At 41.1% G+C, this 20886-nt stretch overlaps 1 protein-coding gene across 2 annotated transcripts; it reads left to right on the top strand.

Moving 5' to 3' along the window:
- The first annotated feature begins 2659 nt into the window (after nucleotides 1-2659).
- On the top strand, nucleotides 2660-6184 carry LOC4335355 (probable carbohydrate esterase At4g34215). Of its 2 annotated transcripts, none has more exons than XM_026025073.2 (3): nucleotides 2660-3225; nucleotides 4473-4694; nucleotides 6002-6184. In XM_026025073.2, exons 1-2 carry the CDS (start codon nucleotides 2719-2721, stop codon nucleotides 4677-4679), a joined length of 714 nt encoding a protein of 237 aa, XP_025880858.1. In that variant the 5' UTR covers nucleotides 2660-2718; the 3' UTR covers nucleotides 4680-4694; nucleotides 6002-6184. The 2 variants fall into 2 exon arrangements, with proteins under 2 accessions (XP_025880858.1, XP_025880857.1); XM_026025072.2 differs by having other exon boundaries at nucleotides 5249-6184.
- The last annotated feature ends 14702 nt before the right edge of the window (nucleotides 6185-20886 follow it).

Below are 20886 nucleotides of genomic sequence, written 5' to 3'. Positions count from 1 at the left end.
ACCGCCGTCGGCTCGGTTTGACCGGTTGCGGCTCTGGCGGCTCTGTATCGCCACCAAAAACCAGACCAGTGCAACAGACTAGTGGGGCTGGTCAGACCGGCCTTACCACGCCGGTCAGACCGGCTAACAGACCCGGTCAGACCGGCCTAAGGCCCACGGTCAGACCGTAGGTCACTTGTCAGCTCAACCGACCGTTAGTAAAACGACGATATCTCTTGACTCGGGTCTCGGAATTTGGCGTTCTTGGACTCTATGGAAAGCTTATTCAAAGGGCCATCCAACCCATGAAAAATCCATCCAAGAAACACAACTTAAGTCAAGGATAAAGGGCTCACACTCCAAAGGATATCCACCGGACATACCCACAAGATGTCACTCACTCCTATTGGACATGCCCACTTCTCTCTTGGTTTAGGAGTTGAGAAAACTCATCACACTTGGTTAGACAAGTCCACAAAATGCACCTACATGCATATGAACTAATATGGCACAAGATCATCCACAAGCTCGCTTCATAGACCCCTCTTGATAGTACGGCGCCTATCTAACAAATCCGGTCTACACCAAACACCAAGACCGGGAAAAGACTAAGAAAACATTCTTAGCTACATTATACCTTTGCCTTGCGCCATCCATCTTGGGGTCAAGCTTGAGCTGAGATCAACACTTGTGACCATCCGGTTGAACCATGTTTATGCCGAGGTTTTGTCCATCCTTTGTCAAGACTTTATTCTCATCACAAGCTTGACTTCATTCTTGCCAACATGACGATGTCCTTGGCTTGGTGACCACTAACCCATGGTGTCATTCATTAGTCTCATCGTAGTGGGACCTATTCCTTTTCACACCTCAAAGGAGAACATTAGTCTCAACAAATCGGTTGTCATCCTTAACTTGATGACCAACCGGTTGCATATGAAAGATATGGATATGTTTGTTGAGTATTCATTAACATCACAAGTGTCATATACTCGTATGCAAGCTCAAGTGCAAAGATCCGATATAAATAATAGGTGAACAACATGGATCTAGAACATGCACAATAAATGTATAGGATTTGCTCCCCCTAAATATATGCATACAAATAAATATACAAGATACAAATAAATATACAAGAGATGCAAGTGTATGCATAATTAGAGAATAACCAATGGGGGTTTATCCTATACATATAGAGAAGGCATATGTAGTAATGATGTAGACCAACATAAAACATATACCTTCATGATCTCCATGTTCTCAATGTAAATAAGACTAAATAAGATAACATTCGAGTAAACATTAGTCTCACACTTATATATCAATAACATGGAAATCATATATATGAACCTATCAAAAAGTAGGAGATAAGAAGTGGTACATATCGTTTTATCTCCATGCATTTCATCCTTGTCATGATTAAGGTCCATCACAAAAGAATGCATGTCTTCCACATCTCATTATCGGGAAATAACCTAGTAGGCAACTTATGCAAAAGAGAGGTTAATCCCATAAACATCGGTTTATCATCTATTACCAAAGTAACAATTACACAAATTGTTTAATCCAAGATCTTTCAATCTTTTCTCTCTTTGGTGATGGATAATAACCCGATATAAACAATATAGAGAGATGAGATGAAAAATGATTTCAAATCAAGATAGAAATCTTATAATAAACAAAATATAGAATAAGCTCCCCCTCAAGATATGCATACATATGGATATGAAGGAACGCATATGCACATAATCAATAAAGATTAAATAGCAAGCTCACACTATATTTTGGATCCACAAGAGAGACCAAGTTAGAATATGTGAAGTTTAATACATACCTCTCATCATTTTTACTTTCATATCCAAATGAGACTAGTCAAAGAAAGGCTCATAAAAATGATTAGTCTCATATAGTTAGATTTGTCATTAATCACCAAAATCAAATTAAGGCACTTGAACTTACAACCCATTACGCATTCTCAAACCAATGATGACAAGGTTGCCCTACCTTGTCATCTTCCTCATCTTCGACAGCTCCTCGCATGCTAGATCCATCACCATCCGCCGCTGCCTCCTAATCCATCGCCCACTTTGCCCCCGCCATCAACACCAAGCCCAACAACAGATCCTGATCCAGTGGCTTCATTGACACCGTCGCCACCTCGCCACCCATCCATTTCCATTGCCTCCTATGACTATCCCTGTAAGCCCGATAATCTCCCTATTCTTTCCATTACCCTCTCCTACCCCCACCTCAAAATGGAACCCTAATCCATAGGTTCTCGATTGGAGTTTGAGATGATATTGTCAATGCCAAAGAAGAAGAGGAGGTCGTCGAAGTTGGAGGAGAATCACCGTGTGAATTATGAAGCATATCTGATGGCTTAAAATCTAGCCTATTTAGGATATATTTTTTGTCGACAGAAGGTTAACAATTCTATTTTGTTTACCTTAAAATCTAGCCTATTTAGGATGTATTTTTTGTCGACAGAAGGTTGACAATTCTATTTTGTTTACCTTATGTGTTTTTCTATTTATCTCGAATTATTGTTGTAGTTTATTTAAGCCTGATTGAATAATGTAACTTGTAAAAAAGGATTGCTTGAGTACTTGACGGCTTAGTTTTTGAACAGTGCAAGCAATTGCTCGTCCATGAGAGCAAAACGACGTCCCAACTCCCCCCCGATCCACCTGCCCCACTGCAGGCTGCAGCTCACACCCAAACGCCTCACGCCCCGCCGCCATGCGCATCTTCGTGCTCTCCGGCCAGAGCAACATGGCCGGCCGCGGCGGCGTCCACCACCGGCGCTGGGACGGCGTCGTGCCGCCGGAGTGCGCGCCGTGCCCCTCCGTCCTCCGCCTCACCGCCGCGCTCGACTGGGTGGAGGCGCGGGAGCCGCTCCACGCCGACATCGACACGGCCAAGACCTGCGGCGTCGGCCCCGGGATGGCCTTCGCCCGCGCCGTCCTCCCGCGCCTGGACCCGCCCGGCTCCGGCGTCGGCCTCGTCCCCTGCGCCGTCGGCGGCACCGCCATCCGGGAGTGGGCCCGCGGGGAGCGCCTCTACGACCAGATGGTGCGCCGCGCGCGCGCCGCGGCGGAGTGCGGGGAGATCGAGGCCGTGCAGTGGTACCAGGGGGAGAGCGACGCCGAGTCCGACGCCGCCACGGCCGCGTACGCCGGGAACCTGGAGACGCTCATCGCCAATGTCAGGGAGGATCTTGGGATGCCTCAACTGCCATTCATCCAGGTGATGATATTCATCATATCTCGGTTGCCTACTTGATTTGACTCTCAAATTTAGAGAATTAACTGGACGCGATGAGCCAACGATAATTTTGTTCAAGAAATGTATTTGGGGATTTCTTGGCCGTGTCATGTTTCTTGACTGCGTTGACCTAAATGAGAGGCAATGCAAAAGGAAAATAATCAAAACACTCCCAATATTTTTAGTAGAAGTGGTTTCCCCATAGTTGTACAGTTTAGTAGGCGAACTCCGATAACACAAAGAATGAATTCAGGATATTGATGGTGAATTACTTTATTTTAGTCATATTCAATATTCAATTGGTGTTGCCGGTGCTCAAGTTATCGTATTCGTGTACTATCTTTGCGGCTATGGTAATTATAATTGAGCAAATATGCAGGGAAAGCATTATTCTCAGCCTTGCAATAATGTCCCTAATGTCTATGTATCATGTATGAGGTAACCGACCGCTATATTCTGTCACCACTTTCAAAAGGTGCTACCATCTGCAAGAGTACCATATTGTTTCTTTAGAATAACTTTAGTCACAAACGAATCTTTATAAAGTAAAGTTGGTTGCAACATTTTTCCATCTGTAATACTAAAAAATCTTTAAAGTTGAACTTTACCTGTTCCCCTCTTGAGTTCATCGGTACATTTGTGTTTTGTTGATTTATACTAGAGTTGTACTAAAATGTACTAACCAATTGTTTTCGTGCTTTTGCTGTACTACTATATGTTACTCTAAATATAAGTCATCTTAGTCTTGTGCGTGAATTTAGGAAGTGACTTATATGGCCTTGTTACCGTTCAGTTATTACTTATTACACTTTGGAGAGGATACCTCATTTATTCGTAACAGTGATAACATTCAGTCATTCAAAACATAAGAGAAAAAAAAAAGGTTGGACGATTATACATGTGCCTAGATGTTGCTTTAAGGGATGTATAAAGTTGAAGTTAATAGTTTCGATTTAATACATCATCAGGCCCTCTTTTACATCCCCCAGTACAAGATAACTGATTGGTTTTAACTAGTAAACTAATATGTTTTATTTTGCATGGCTCTGTAATCTTTCTTTTGAACCTTGAATTTTCTTTATTCAGTTAGCAATATAAGATGGCTGGTTTCACTCTTTCTACACACACGATGCCATCTTATGTGTCAACCAACCTTACCCTTTATTTGTACTCGATATCATTTGTAATATGGGGTATCATTTATATCAAGATTTGTTTGCATTAAACAGGTTGCTCTTGCATCTGGGAATAAAAAGAACATTGAAAAAGTGAGGAAAGCTCAGCTTGGTATCAACCTGCCCAATGTTGTAACTGTGGACGCATTTGGACTGTCATTAAATGAAGATCATCTGCATCTTACCACTGAATCACAAGTAAAGCTTGGTGAAATGCTCGCACAAGTCTACATGAGCAATTTTTTGCCAGCAACATGCTAGGAGGAGTCCTGTCAGGTGAAATAATCTGTTTAACTCTGGAAGTTTGGCACCTAAATATCTTTCTCTTTAAACTGTTATTATAATTCTTCATTTTCTCGTTGGTTGAAACTATCTAGAGGTGAACCAACCAATTCATCTTGCATTTCTTGCACAGTAGCATTGATCCTTTCATTTAGCAGGACATCAACTTACTGGTCAATTATGTGTTGTATCTAAATTTAACAATTCGAGAGCAAAACATCACCCAAGAGGAAGTAATTTTCTCCTTTTCAACATAAGTTGGCCATGTAAGATAGAATTCAACTCCAGTGCCTTTTGTGTTCCTCCAATATATAAGTTTCTTCTTTATTTTGATCAAACGAATTTGATGTGAGATTAAGAACTTCTGTTTGGTTTCATGTCAGTTATACTATCGTGGTCATGTTTCCTTCACATATATTTGCTAGGCCTGGTAGATTTTAGGCTCAAGCACTTCAAAAGAAAAGTTATAAAACTTACACGAGCACTATACATTAAATAAATAGAAAAAATATATAAGTATTTTTCTTATTGCATTCCCATGTTTTCAGGGTCTTCTCATCTGCCGTCCACATTATTGCAAGACTGTCAAGTATTGGTTTTTAATCATTAAAAAACCGTACTTGTTTTTCTCTAATAGTACATACCCTTACACACGGTGGGCAAATTTGAAGTCATGCATAATTGGCAAACTCGCAAAAAGTTGCCTGAATATCTGAACATGTTTACCTGTTTAAAGGAACTCCTTTTTTTTTTAACATCAGCTTTTCATCCGTGGAAGACACCAGCAGAATCTCTCTTGACAGAATAGAATATTATTTTTGAAGTGAGGTAAACTCGATCTGCACCTACTAAAATGTACCCAGTCAAAATAGGAAAATAAAATAAAAGGTGAAACAGTCTAAGACAGATCATGTGCCTTGCAACAACATACTTTGCAACCAAAAATAAACAGGTAGAAAACCCTCCAAAGCACTCCCCACTACTCTAGCTTCTTAAACAAAACATTCTTCGCTCTCCAGCATGGCGTCTTCAACGAAACAATGAACCTGTCTGGAAGGCATAAAACCGGTCCTGCTTTATGGTGGAAATTTGTGGACGTTGCTGTTAGCAATTTATAGTTTAAAACTCTCACAGTTTTCACATGGCTCTGTTGGCATTGTTGATCTCTGTAGAAATCCCAGCACATAAGTGAAAGCCCCAGCTGTTATGCTAGCGATTCATAACTCAATACTTTCATGTGGGGCGGTGGGCCGGTGGGCCGGTGGCACATGCTCTATTGACATATTTTTTGTTCTCTGCAGAATGCTAGCGTATCAGTGAAAACTCAAATTGATAGCAAGCCATCCAGCTGTTGTTACTGTTGTACAATAATGGAAAACCTCTCTTAGGTGTATCTCAGTGTAAATAACAAAAACTTACTACCATGAGCACTGTAATTGTGAGGTTGGAGATTGACATTGAATCGCGCTAGTTACGAGCCCTTACTCTGAATTTGCCACTATATAGTGCCTTTTTTTTAATTACATGGAAGCTGTGCACAAATACCTGTGAGTATACCTCTTATAACACATGATAATGGAAGAGATGAAGTCTAGTGACAAATTCCTCGTCTTAATAAATTCCTGTTAATCAGACATATACGTGTAACACTTGTTGGAACCAGGATTTAAATCCTATTAAGTGACAATTTGGCATAGTGCCTCTCTTGTCCTCTCTCATGTTCCTCTTCCAGGCCTGCCACTAAAGCTAAAGCACTGATGATGGCCCTTGGTCATATAAATTTTACACGCACGATGTTTTCTTCATGGTTTCTTCATGCTAGAGACATTTAAAAAGTCTATTGTTGCTGGTATGTTTTCTTAATCAAACAAGTATGGTTATTTTGTCCTATGCATTCATGCAGCGCAATTCGTAACTCAATTTGCAACTTCTGTTTTGTTTCATGTCAATTTTACAAACTGAATTACACTTTGGGGCATCTTTTATTGCCATAGTTTCACTTTGAACCACCCCAAATCCAATTTTGACCGGTATACTCCGGTAAATATATGACCGTCTCATAGGTGGAGAATTTTACCAACGTGATGGAGCCAATGTCCTCAATCGTTAATTCTAAAGTAAAACAAACATAAATTTAGTTAATGTGCTAAAGAAGTGGTTTTGAGTAGTCTAAAGTAAAACAAACATAAATTTAGTTAATGTGCTAAAGAAGTGGTTTTGAGTAGTCTAAAGTAAAACAAACATAAATTTAGCTAATCCAAAGTGAAAAGTTTGGATTAAGGATGGTCCAAAGTGAAACCGCGGCAACAAAAGTTGGTCTAAAGTGCAATTCACTCGTTATACTATTTATGGTCAAGTTTCTTTCACATATATTTGCTAGCTTGGTACTGGTAGTATTTGGGCTCAAGACCTTTAGAAGAAAAGCCATAAAACTTATGCGAGCACTGAAGATGTATTTTTGATATTTCATTCCTTTGTTTTCATCTGTGTCGATTCTCTAGATTGGCAAGTAAATTTATAGGGTGCACAAGATCGAGGAGAGATGGTGATATATTTTTATACTGATTAAGACCTTGGAAGAGATAACACCCTACTTCAGTTGTTTGTAGATTAGATCTGTATCAAAGTGTGCGCAACACGGTGTGTGAATAGCACGTAACACGTGTATGATCACCCTAATTGTTTCCGGCCTACCGTTATATAGACATAAGGAGGCCGGCTACGGTAGGTAGCGTACCCCATATAATCCGGGTACCTACCACCTATTTATATCGGATAAGATTTATATTCTTATCTTTGATCCCTTTTACTCCCTCTGTTTTGTATTGTAAGACTTTTACATCTATATGAATATGAACAATGCTTGAAAGTCTTACATTATGAAACGGAGGAAGTATTGGATTACAATGTGCCATATGGGCTTAGACTTCTTAGCCCACCTTATGTAATATAGCCCAAAGGCCTAACCTCGGCTACTCGGGTACCGTGTCCCCTACAATCTGCAATCCACATTACGTTTGTTTGTTGACGAAACTATATTGCAAGACTGCCACGTCTTTGGTTTTTAATCATCAAAATATTGTACCATTTTTTTCTCTAATACGTACATAACCTGATACAGTGAAAGAGTGATTCCAAAGTCATATATATGACAAATTTGCAACACATTACGTCTGTTTGTTGACGAAACTATGTTGCAAGACTGCCACGTCTTGGGTTTTTAATCATCAAACGATCGTACTACTATTTTTTTCTCTAATACGTACATAGCCTGATACAGTGAACGAGTGAATCCAAAGTCATATATATGGCAAATTTGCAACAAGTTGCCAAAATGTCTGAAGATGTTTTACCAGTTAAAAAACTTCATTGACTTTTTCTACAACAATTTTTCATCCCAGATAGAATACCAACAGATATTAATAAATAATGGAACACATTTCATTACTAAAACCATTTGATCCCATAACCACCGTAGTAAGTATTTAGCTGCCAATTAATTGATATAATCAAGTATTTACTCTTATGAGAAAAAAAACAAACAACAATCTCCAGCTCAAAAGCACCATAAACAAAATTAAAAGCTACTGATCTTATAGTCTTATTCAAACAAAACCTTTATGTTTAGCAAACAATATTAGCAAGAGTTTTTCTAGATAGCCTTATAAGAGAGAATTTGAATAACATTACAGAGTAGTATATTTTGGCCCTTCAAAAAAGGATAATCAAGTATTTACTCTTAAGAGAAAAAAAACAAACAACAATCTCCAGCTGAAAAGCACAATAAACAAAATTAAAAGCTACAGATCTTATAGTCTTATTCAATGATAACTTTTATGTTTAGCAAATAGTATTAGCAAGAGCTTTTCAAGATAGCCTTATAAGAGAGAATTTGAATAACATTATACAATAGTATATTTTGCTCCGGTGTTGTCTACTGTTAGTATTATACGACCAATATTATTAGGAGCAAATAAATAATTTACTAATATCATGATTAGGAGTAACTATCATTTATGTTTTTTCCTAACTAAATCGATATCCATTGCGCTGATATCGCTCATATTAGCAAAGAAGAAAAAATGTTTAGTCAATGATAAATGATGTTTATACCCTTCCGCACCTATTTTTTTTACAATAATTCCCATTCATGTTTCTACTACCACTAAATGAGTGGTAATATAAATAGATCTGAACCTTAGATCCACGGTTTAGATTACTTTTTACTAACAATAGAGAGCACCGTAGTGGGCTCTAGGCAGTAAGGCACGGTATGTTAAGAGATCGAACAAAAAGAAGTTTGTTGCATCATTCTTAGGCTGCATCAACGAGTGATTTTCATGTTATACTTTCTCGTTCGAAGATAGCAGGATGAATAGATATAGGATGTCAATCCATACATTCTTCGACGTTGGGACTTGGGAGCAAAAGGGGAAGGATGTGCTCAGTTTTGGTTTATCTTTCTTTGCCACCGGTGATTATTTTCGTTGATCTTTTCTATAGAGTAAACACCTGGTGTTATTAATTTATGGCTGACATGATTAGTCACTACGGTGGGTCCAAGCCATTCAGCCGTTCATTTCTCGATTGGTGGCATTGCTGTCGTTCACAAAGGCAGAAGTTATGGATCGGCCTCTCGCTGCCCAACAAAACTGAAACTAATCTATGACCATATAATGTTGTAAGCTGAAAGACTTTTTGGCACATGCATGCAAATTCTTGATGACAAAATTAGTTTTTCTATGCGACAAAAAACGATCTTGACATGCGGTTTGATGGCTCACCTGCATACATGTGTCTGCGAAAATCAACATTTTTGCATGCAGGTGGCCCAACCGCATGCGAAGACTCACGGCATTATTGCAGGCCAGTCTCTTAACGTGATCCCAAGGAAGATCAATTATCACATGTGCCAGCCTGCAATAATGTGTTTCTCACGTGGCCTATAACCCACTGGCCATTTGGGAAGATTGTGCCCCCATGTGATATAATATTTCCCGCTATTTCTAATCGAAATCTGAAATGCTATGCATAGGGCCTAACTGATTTGTCGTTCTTAGTACATAATACCTAATATCTTGCACTGACAAATAAAATAGTATTTCAATATGTAAAACTGAAAACATTCGTATACATATTGTTGACGGGGATACCCGCGGACCGTATTTTGATGGTATTGGGGTACGTTGGTATAAGGATCTACACGATACGATATCAAGCACACAAAAAGATAAGGATTATACTGGTTTAGGCCCCTCGTAAGGTAATAGCCCTAATTCAGTTTATATGGGATTATAGAAGAAACCACATATTATAAAAGAGAACAACCGAACTACGAGATTACTGACGAGATCCTTGTCGAGAAGGGCTCGATGAGATCTATCGGCGAATAGGCTTCAAGTCCTCCGGATTACTTATGTGGTGGCGGGTGTCTTGCGCTAAGATTCGATGCCCCGTACCTCCCCGGGGGTATGTATTTATACCGCAAATCACCTTGGTCTCTAAGTAGAACTTGGAGACAACAGACCCTGTATGGTATGACACAATCCCTATCCCCTTCGAGTAGTATTCTAATAATTCCCGCTCTTAAGGAATATTTCCATAAGAACTCATTGATTTCCTTATCTTAAATGAGTCCTCTCCTTATACTGGACGATATACCGTATCCGTATATCTCATGAATGATGAATCCTAGGATAGAGGGTATGCTTTATCCGTAACCCTGACACATATAAACATGTTTGTCCCATATTTACAAATTAATGATAGTCCCCGACGAAGAAATATACATTTTCACTGCACAAGTTCTTTCTCCCACTCCCATGAGAAATTTGCATATGTGTCACTCAAAAAACCTGGCTTCGCTACAATGCCACTTTTAAAATGGGATTCGACCAAATGTCACTTTTAACCCGCGGGCATTCGCTGCAATGCCACTTTGGGGTTTTGCTGCATTTCGAAATTAATTTTCCTCAATTTCACATTTTCTCGGACGCTTTTGCCCTAGGACTAGTTGAATCGGACCTGGTCTTCTCTTTTTTTCAGGCTGACGAACACGAGCGCGAGCAGAAGAGAAAGGAGGCAGCAATACCGGCGCCGCACAACACCACGCTGCGTCGCTGTGCGAGACGTCGCGCCGCCCCTCCCTGGTCCCCCACTGTGCCGCCTCCTCTCTCACCAGCTGTGCCGCCGCCTCTCGTCGCCAGCCGCGCTGCCTACCAGCCCCCACCCTCGACGCCTCCCCCTGGCCCCGCGACGCTGCCGTCACCCTCGCCATCAGATCGGGAGGAGGAGGAGGAGGAGGAAGGCCACATGCCATGGCCGGCGCCACTAGCGGCGGCTCGTCGCCTACCAGCCCCCGCCCCGACACCTCCCACTGGCCCCGCGACGCCGTCGTCGCCCTCGCCATCGGACCGGGAAGCCGCGAGGCATACGTGGTGGCTGGCGGCAGCTGGCCATGGCTGAAGTGTCGGAGCGGAAGTGGAACGGCTGGCGGAGAGAGGCTGCGCGCAGCTAGTGGGAGAGGAGGCAGTACGGTGGGGGATCGGGGCGGTGCCGGTGTCGCTGGTGCTCGCGCACGCTGTTCGTCGGGGCTCAGCGTCCAATTCAACCAGTCCCAAGGGCAAAAGCGTCCGAGAAAATATGAAATTGAGGAAAATTAATTTCGAAATGCAACAAAGCCCAAAAGTGGCATTGCAACGAATGCCCGCGAGTTGAGCATTTGATCGAATCCCATATTTAGAGTGGCATTCTAGCGAAACTATGTTTTTTGAGTGGCACATATGCAAATTTCTCCTCTCTTATGGGCTTGAATTTTCTCTTCTAATACCAGTTTGGCTCTCATTGTCATAGAATTTTTCTAGGGCATTGCAGCAGTGACGGCAAATGAAGTGGCACATGTCAGTGCATACGTTCATAATTGATGTATTGTCAAACCGATTTGCTACATGAGGGATTTGAGGGATCAATGGACAAAATTGACAATAAATGTTAGGAAATGAATTGCGGATGAAATACTCTGTAGAGAACAATCTCCGAACTTACATTTTTGCAGTTTGTTGTGTACTTCCCGTTGACCTAAGAATCTCACACACATAATATCCACATAGGTTAGTGCTCGGGATTGCTTAAAACACTGTGAACATAATTATCACACCGGTCATTATAAACAAGTATTCATTCAAAGAATTTGTGTTCATGGCATATGTATTGAGGGGGTATTGTATTTGCTTAAAACACTGTGAACATAATTACCAGCTAGTTTGTCTTGATGTTTAGTTTTGTCCTGTGGATCCTTTATTAGCCCATTATGTGTGATGTAAAACCCATGTGCAATGTGCCGATAAAACATTTGTTCGAGTTATTTAAAAATTTCAGAATAGCAAATAGGTATTGAGGGGGAATTTTATTATACAAATTTAGAATAATGAGGAACTCCATGTAGCTTTGCTTATCACACTGTGTTGGGTCAAGCACTACGATCAATTGGTCCTTTGGACATATTAGGAATAAAATATAGTAGCCGCTGCAAACAAGATAGATGAATTGGAGTTGACATTTGCTAGTAATGATGTATTACTACGAATATAATAATCAAATGGAAGAGTTGCTGCTTACATAAAAGCGTAAGGGACCATCAAGACATTTTTATCTTTGTGTGAGAGCATTGCTCATCCCAAGTATGTCGCTTCCTCGACCTTCTTTTCCTTGTGCAATTTCTTGATATATGCTTCCTTTTCCTCATATATCTTATCCTTTAGTTCTGGGTAATTCTCATGAAGCTGTACAATATTTTGCGTCCTGTGAACCCTAGTTGGATCAAATGACCAACTGGTTGCCTTGTTCTTTCCGCTTCCCGGAATTGTAACCTATATTATGCAACTTGAAAGGAATGGAAGTTTGTTTCATACATTTACGTAAAACATATAAGAGTAAATACTTGCCGGCAAAACACAACAACGAGATCGAAAATGCCCTTGGGCCCACATGTCAGGTCCCCTATCTCTCTTCTCTCTATATCTCCTCCTCTTCGCTCTCTCATCTCACTTGTCAGCGACGATGGCGGCAGGCGAGGTCCCACGGCTGCGGGAGGGCTAGGGCGGAGCGACATGGGAGGGAGAAGATAGATAGGAGAGTGACATGTGGGCCCAAGGGCATTTTTGACATTTCACATGATTTCTCTCTCCTCTTCAACCGGAAATTATTATTTTAATGAGTGCGGTGTCCACCAGCAAATATCCAACTTTTGGGAGTGTTTTCCCCCAAAAGTCACTTCGTGCCTTGTCCTATAGGATATAGCTAAACCACGAAGTTACGGTGTCCAGTAGCAAAATTTGCTTAAAATTAAAAGGCTTGTTCGCTACAGTTCTAATGAACTGATTGTATTGTACAACACCACCGGACTGATGAAATGTAGTTACAACAAGCATGTATGGTACAACGAAGGAAAGCAACATTAATTCACCCAACAACTAGCTTATACTCTCTTTGTCAACTAAAATTAACCCATGTAGTAGAGCGGCGGGGTGAGAAGAGCCAGCAGCCGCCTCCTCTCTGCGTGCAGCAACGATTGGACACATGAATCAATCAATGAATTGAATGAATCAATTTAGTACTAGTACTTGTTTATGGGAAATTATACATATATAATTGTCTAGAACAAGCTAATGGATCAATTAGTAGATAATGAATTGAATTGAACTGAACAATGTAAGCTAGGTAAAAAAAATGAAACTAAGAGAGTAATTAAGGTATATACGAACCGCGAGCGGCGAGCATGATTTGGAGGCGGGCGAGGACGTGCCTGCCATGGATGTTGTGGATGAGCCTGAAGAAGTTGCGGTTGACAACTGTGACTATCAAGTCCACCACCCACTCATCCGCTATCGTCTCCAACATCTTTTGTATCACGTAATTTCCATGCTCGTCCATCATCATCATCTGCATATATGTATGCCCATCAACATTAGCATCAACATAAACACACAAGCACATATGTGTGTGTCTGTGTGTGTACATGTGTTTATGTGTGTGTCTCTTTGTGTGTACATGTGTTTGTGTGTGTGTATTTGTGTGTCTTTGTGTGTGTGATCGATGACAAAATGTAGTACTGACCAGGATTTGGTCCTCGCCGGCACCGGCGATGTCAGCTGCGATGACGAGACGGTCATGGATGCTACCAAATGTCAGGCATTTCTCTATCACATTCGATCCGTACTTTTGACAGCTCATCATAACCATTAACCCCTTCAACCTCATCACCATCATCGCTCGCACTGACTCCCCTCCATGCTCCACAACATACTGCATATATATATACAGGCATGCATCTATGTGTTACTATACGACACACACACACACACACACATATCAATATTTCATCCATGTAGTAATTAAAACACAATCAAATATGCTTCTTAATTGATTTCTTTCTCTAGTATTTCACATTAAGTTATAGGACATATTACTTAATATTATTTTAATTAGGAGAGACTTTGTCTACTGTGGTTCACTGGTGGAGAAACCATCTTTCGTCGGTCGGGCTAATTCCACAATAGTCCCGGTTGCAACAAAAACCAGGACTAAAGATGATCTTTAGTCCCGGTTAAAAAGGGTAACGGGCATATTTGATCTTTAGTCCCGGTTGGGACGAAAGATGATCTTTAGTCCCGGTTCAAATGCTGTCAGGGCCTGTCAGGCCCCCTCGGGATCTTTAGTCCCGGTTGGTCTAAAGATACTTTAGTCCCGGTTGGTGTAAACATCCCGGCGATCTTTAGCCCCGGTTCATAACACCAACTGGGACTAAAGTCCCACCCCTATATATATGTCTTCTTCCTCCTCCAGCCCGAGCAAGCTTCAAAATTTCTTCAAAAAAGAGGGGAGGTCATGCCAAAATTTCTAGTGAATTTATTCTGGGGATTATATACAAATCGGAGGTGCCTAAAAGGTTAGCAACTTCATCCTCCAATGTTTTTTTTTTCATATTACATTTGGATCTATGTTTTGCACACTTTTTTGTCTCCAAAATTTTGTTGTTAGTTGATGAGAGAGAAAATTTGTGTGGAGAAGAAAGAATATATAGAAATTTAGTTTATTTGCTAAAGAAGGTTTTATAAAATAGTTGAGAAGGAAAATATAGTGAAAGTTAATCTTGAATAATAGAAAATAAAGTAAAATGAAAAATTAAAATAAGTACAACACATTAATATTAGTTTAAAACTTTATAAATAGTAAATATATAATTATTCGGTGTAATATTTCATAATTTTTGTATGAATAATGATATGTCATTATTGTGTGACTGTTGAAAGAGTTTGTAATTATTTTATAATTATTGTATGACTGTCATTATTGTACGAATAATTATGTGTGTACGATTTTTTTTCATGTCATGTAGATGGATCGGCAATGGATGTACGCTGACCGGCGGTCCAAAGAGTTTATTAACTCTTTGACGGCATGCATTATTTTTTGAGAGTGGCCGAAGCTAACAGGCAAAAGGGTTTTATTTGTTGTCCATGCAATAAGTGTAAGAATCGGGAGGAGTATTCTGCATCCAGGACTATTCATTTCCACCTTTTTGAGTCGGGGTTCATGCCAAGCTATAATTGTTGGACATCCCATGGAGAGCAAGGTGTTGAAATGGAAGAAGATGAAGTGGAAGACGACAATATTCCGGACTTTGCTCAGTACGCTGGATTTGAAGGAAATCAAACGGGCGAGGAGGAAAGGGATGCTGATGGTAACAACGTTGCGGATGATCTTAGTCAGATGTTGTAGGACGCCAAGGAGGATTGCGAAAGTGAAAAGGAGGCCCATAAATTGGACAAGATGTTAGAGGACCACAGAACGTCGTTGTACCCAGGTTACGAGCAGGGGCACAAAAAGTTGGATACCACTCTGGAGTTCTTGCAATGGAAGGCAAAAAATGGTGTTAGTGACAAGGTATTTGGCGATTTATTGAAACTCATCAAGAACATTCTTCTGGAGGGAAACAAATTGCCGGAGACAACGTACGAGGCTAAGAAGATAGTCTGCCCTCTAGGACTGGAAGTTCAGAAGATTCACGCATCTCCGAATGATTGTATCCTATGTCGCGGTGAGGAGTACGATAATCTAGAAGCATGCCCCGTTTGCAAAGCACTATGATACAAGATTAGACGAGATGATCCAAGAGAAGTTGACGGGCAGCTAACGAAGAAGAGAATTCCTGCTAAGGTGATGTGGTATTTCCCTATAATACCACGGCTAAGGCGTTTGTTCAGGAACAAGGGGAATGCTAGAATGATGCGATGGCACGCTGAAGAGCGTCAACAGGACGGGATGCTGAGACACCCCGCCGATGGTTCGCAGTGGCGAAACATCGACAGAAAATTTAAAGACTTTGGAAAGGACGCATGAAACATACGGTTTGGTTTAAGTATGGATGGCATGAATACTTTTGGAGAGATGAGCAGCGGCCATAGCACTTGGCCCGTTACGATGTGTATCTACAACCTCCCCCCGTGGCTATGCATGAAGAGGAAGTACATAATAATGCCAATTATAATTCAAGGCCCCAAGTAACCTGGTAACGATATCGATGTGTACCTAAGACCACTGGTCGAAGATCTTAAACTGTTGTGGAAGAAGGAAGGTGTCCCAGCGTGGGATGAGGACAAACAGGAGGAGTTTAACCTACGAGCGCTGCTGTTCGTAACCATCAACGATTGGCCTGCACTTAGCAACCTATCCGGGCAGTCCAACAAGGGGTACAAGGCTTGCACTCACTGTATGGATGAAACAGAAAGTATGTATCTTAAGCACTGCAGGAAGGTTGTGTACATGGGTCATCGTCGATTCCTTGCAACAAACCACCAGGTTCGGAAGAAAGGCAAGCACTTTGAACATAAGGCGGATCACCGTACGAAGCCTAAACATCGCGGCGGGAAAACAGTGTTTCCTATGGTTAAAGATCTTAAAGTAGTGTTTGGAAATGGGCCTAGCAGCCAGCTTATAGAGAGCGAAGATGGTCACGCGGCGATGTGGAAAAAGAACTCTATATTTTGGGAGTTACCCTATTGGGAATTCTTGGACGTCCGCCACGCAATCGACGTGATGCACCTCACTAAGAATCTTTGCGTAAACCTTCTTGGCTTCCTAGGTGTATATGAAAAGTCGAAAGATACACTGGAAGCACGTAATGATCTGAAGCATATGGAACAACGCGGTGACCTTCACCCGGAACCAAAGGAGAAAGGAAGCCATTACTTGAGTCCAGCCAGCTACACTCTTAGCAAGGCAGAGAAGGAAAGTATGTTTGAATACTTGGAGAGCATCAAGGTACCGTCTGGATGCTTCACGAATATAAAGCGAATAATAAGCACGAAGGAGAAGAAGTTCACAAATCTAAAGTCTCATGACTGTCACGTGCTGATGACACAGCTGCTACCAGTTGTAATAAGGGGTATCCTCCCAGACAATGTCTGGGCAACAATAACAAAGCTATGTGCTTTCATGAACGCAATTTCGCAGAAGGTCATCGATCCTGATAGATTAGAAGCCCTGCAGAATGATGTGGTGCAATGTCTTGTCAGCTTTGAGTTGATATTTCCATCTTCATTTTTCAATATAATGACGCATCTGCTTTGTCACCTTGTCAAAGAGATCGGTATTCTCGGTCCTGTGTACCTACACAACATGTTTCCTTTCAAGAAGTACATGGGCGTTCTGAAGAAGTATGTTCGTAACCGCGCTCGTCCAGAGGCAAGCATCGCCCAATCGGGATACCTGAATCACGCCATAAAGGGAGACTACGGGGAAAGGGGACTCTCGGAAGGAAAGCAATAATGATGGTAGACAATAATTTATTCCGTAAAGCCCATTTCACGGTTCTGCAACAATCTTCATTGGTGGCTCCCTACATCGAGGAGCACTTGGCTCTAGTTCGCGCTAGAATCATCGGTAAGTCCGATGCATGGATTACAAGGCATCACATTGATATTTTCTCCAAGTGGCTGCGACAACATCTCATGGGTAACGAGACGATTAACCAACAACTGGCCTTCCTGGCGAGGGGACCATCTGGCTCAGTCGTGACATTCCAGGGATATGAAATCAATGGGTACACATTCTACACGAGGGCCCAAGACATGAAGAGCACGAACCAGAACAGTGCTGTTCGTATCGATGCCATGGGACACGATGGTACAAATGGCACGTATTACGGTGCCATCGAGGACATATGAGAACTTGACTATGGACCTCTCAAGGTCCCTCTGTTCCGGTGCCAATGGGTTAGGTTGACTAGTGGAGGCGTAACGATTGATGACAGTGGGATGACAACGGTTGACCTTAACAAGGTTGGATACTCGGACGAACCTTTTGTCCTTGCCAATGATGTAACCCAAGTTTTTTACGTCAAGGACATGTCTAGCAAAGGAAAAAAGGCCAAAGGGCTTGACGAGCCGAAGCGCCACGTGGTTCTCCCAGGAAAAAGAAAAATCGTCGGAGTAGAGGACAAGACTGACGAGGATTACGATCAGTTTGATGGGCAACCCTCTTTCACGGTGACGATTGACCCTAGCATCCTTCTATCAAATGAAGACACCCCTTACTCACGTAGTGATCACAAGGAAGGAACAATAGTGAGGAGAAAGTACGTGCGGTCAACCGTAACCGCCGATGTATTGCCGTAATTGTTCTGTACACGATGTAAACTATGTTGGATGTACTGAATATCCATACAAATCAATTGTTGTATGGCACATGTTAAATATGTATGATTATTAGAATTTTAATCAAATTGAAATCATCCATATGCTAGTTATATATGATTATTAGAATGTTTAAAGGTTTTAAATCATGCACGTGGTATTTACATATGTTAATTATAATTTTCAACAATTTAATATCATGATATGCTAGTTATATATGATTATTAGATTTTGTATTAATTTTAAATCATGCATGTGCTATTTACATATGTTAATTAGAATTTTTAACAATTTAATATCGTGCATATGCTAATTATATATGATTTTTAGAATTTTTAAAAATTTTAAATCATTCATGTGCTTATTATATATTATCCACGTATTCTAGTACATACAACAATAATTTTTCGAAGGTTTTATCATTAATTGTTCGACTTTAAATAATTGTAATGCATTATTTACTATTTTAGAAACACATATGCAATGAAATTCAAGACACAGCTGCTATTATCTTTAGTCCTGGTTCCTAACCCTAACTGGGTTTAAAAAGAATTTGGAAATAGCAGGAAAAGATCTTTAGTCCCAGTTGGTGAGAACAACCGGGAGTAAAAATATCATATTTTTACGTGATATTTTTACTCCCGGTTCGTACGAACAACCGGGAGTAAAGATCTTTTCTTTAGTCCCGGTTGTTGTCACGAACCGGGAGTAAAGATCCGGGGGTATATATATTGCCGGTGCGCGCTCGTCTTCTCCACCAACACTTAGACGTTTTTCGATCTCGGCTCGATCTCCTTCGCCGCCACCGTGCCTAGGGCAACCCGGCGTCGACACCACCGTCGTCTCTCGCCGTTGCTTGGTGGTCCTCGCCGCCTTCGCCGCAGACGCCGCCGCCGCATCTCTTGGGTGAGAGCCGCCGCTGCCTCTCTCTCTATCTCTCGATCTCGATATCACTCTCTCCACGGCCAACGACCGGCTTCGACGCGGCCGCCGCCGCAGACGACGCCGTCGCCACTGCCACTCCGCCACCCCTGCCTCGAGCTCGCCAAGCCGCCGCGCCACGCCGCGGGGCCGCTACGCCACGCCGCCGCGACGCCACGCCATCGCCACTGCTGCCGCGACGCCACGGCGCGGCCGCCGCGCGCCACCGCGGCGCCCGCACGCCGCCGGACCTCAACGCCGCCGCCGCGCCCGCACGCTGCCGGGCCGGCCCACGGCGCCTCGATGCCGCCACCGCAGCGCCACACCACTGCCGCGCGCGCCCAACATTGCCGAATGTTAACGAACGTGATTGAAACGTGACCGAACGCGAACGAACGTAACGAAACGTTAACGAATGCGAACGAACGTGCATGAAACGTTAACGAACGCGAACGAACGTTAATGAACGCGAACGAACGTAACGAAACGCGAACGAACGCGAACGAACGTAACAAAACGTTAATGAATGCGAACGAACGTGCATGAAACGTTAATGAACACGAACGAACATGAACGAAACGATTACGGAACGCGAACGAACGTGCACGAAACGCTTACGAACGTGAATGCACTTGTACTAAAAGTGCGAGAACGAACGCGTTTATACTAATACGATTTACAGGTAATACATATATGATTATATATGTAACTTGGCCCGTTTAGACTAATACATTTTCCTGGTAATGTTGCAGAGAAAACGTCGTCATCGTCTCTCAAGCCGAAGTGGTAGCTAGCCATCGAAGGAATTCGCGCAGGCAAGTGATGTAAAGAAGTGATTGTTAGATATTTAATATAAGACTATTAGACTTAGCATACATGATTATTACAATTTTAATATAAGATTGTTATCGATTTAATATAATATTGTTAGACTTAGCATATATGATTGTTACAGATTTAATATAATATTGTTAGACTTAGCATATATATATGACTATTACAATTTTAATATAAGATTAGTAGCATTTTAATATGAGATTAGTAGAGATTTAATATAAGATTGTTATACTTAGCATATATATGATTATTACAATTTTAATATGAGATTAGTAGCCATTTAATATAAGATTGTTAGACTTAGCATATATATATATATATATATATATATATATATATATATGATTATTACAATTTTAATATAAGATTAGCCGCGATTTAATATGAGATTAGTAGCGATTTAATATAAGATTGTTATACTTATCATACATATATGATTATTACAATTTTAATATGAGATTAGTAGCGATTTAATATAAGATTGTTAGACTTAGCATATATGATTATTACAATTTTAATATAAAATTATTAGAGATTAAATATAAGATTGTTAGAGATTTAATATAAGATTGTTAGACTTAGCATATATATATATGATTATTACAATTTTAATATGAGATTAGTAGCCATTTAATATAAGAATATTAGAGATTTAATATAAGATTAGCAGAGTTTTAATATTACGGTACGCAAATACATCCTATATACCTAACAAATTTTTTTTGTATGCATAG

The sequence above is a fragment of the Oryza sativa genome, chromosome 4 (genome assembly GCF_034140825.1).
Source record: "Oryza sativa Japonica Group chromosome 4, ASM3414082v1".
NCBI lineage: Eukaryota > Viridiplantae > Streptophyta > Magnoliopsida > Poales > Poaceae > Oryza > Oryza sativa.
Note: the sequence above shows the minus strand (reverse complement) of the source record. Positions and strands in the feature narration are given on the sequence as shown.

Bases quoted from the DNA above. Each gene is read 5' to 3' on its own strand.
- LOC4335355 (XM_026025073.2), top strand. From the start codon at position 2,719: ATGCGCATCTTCGTGCTCTCCGGCCAGAGCAACATGGCCGGCCGCGGC. The intron at 3,226-4,472 runs GTGATGATATTC...TGCATTAAACAG, and splicing joins CTCAACTGCCATTCATCCAG to GTTGCTCTTGCATCTGGGAA.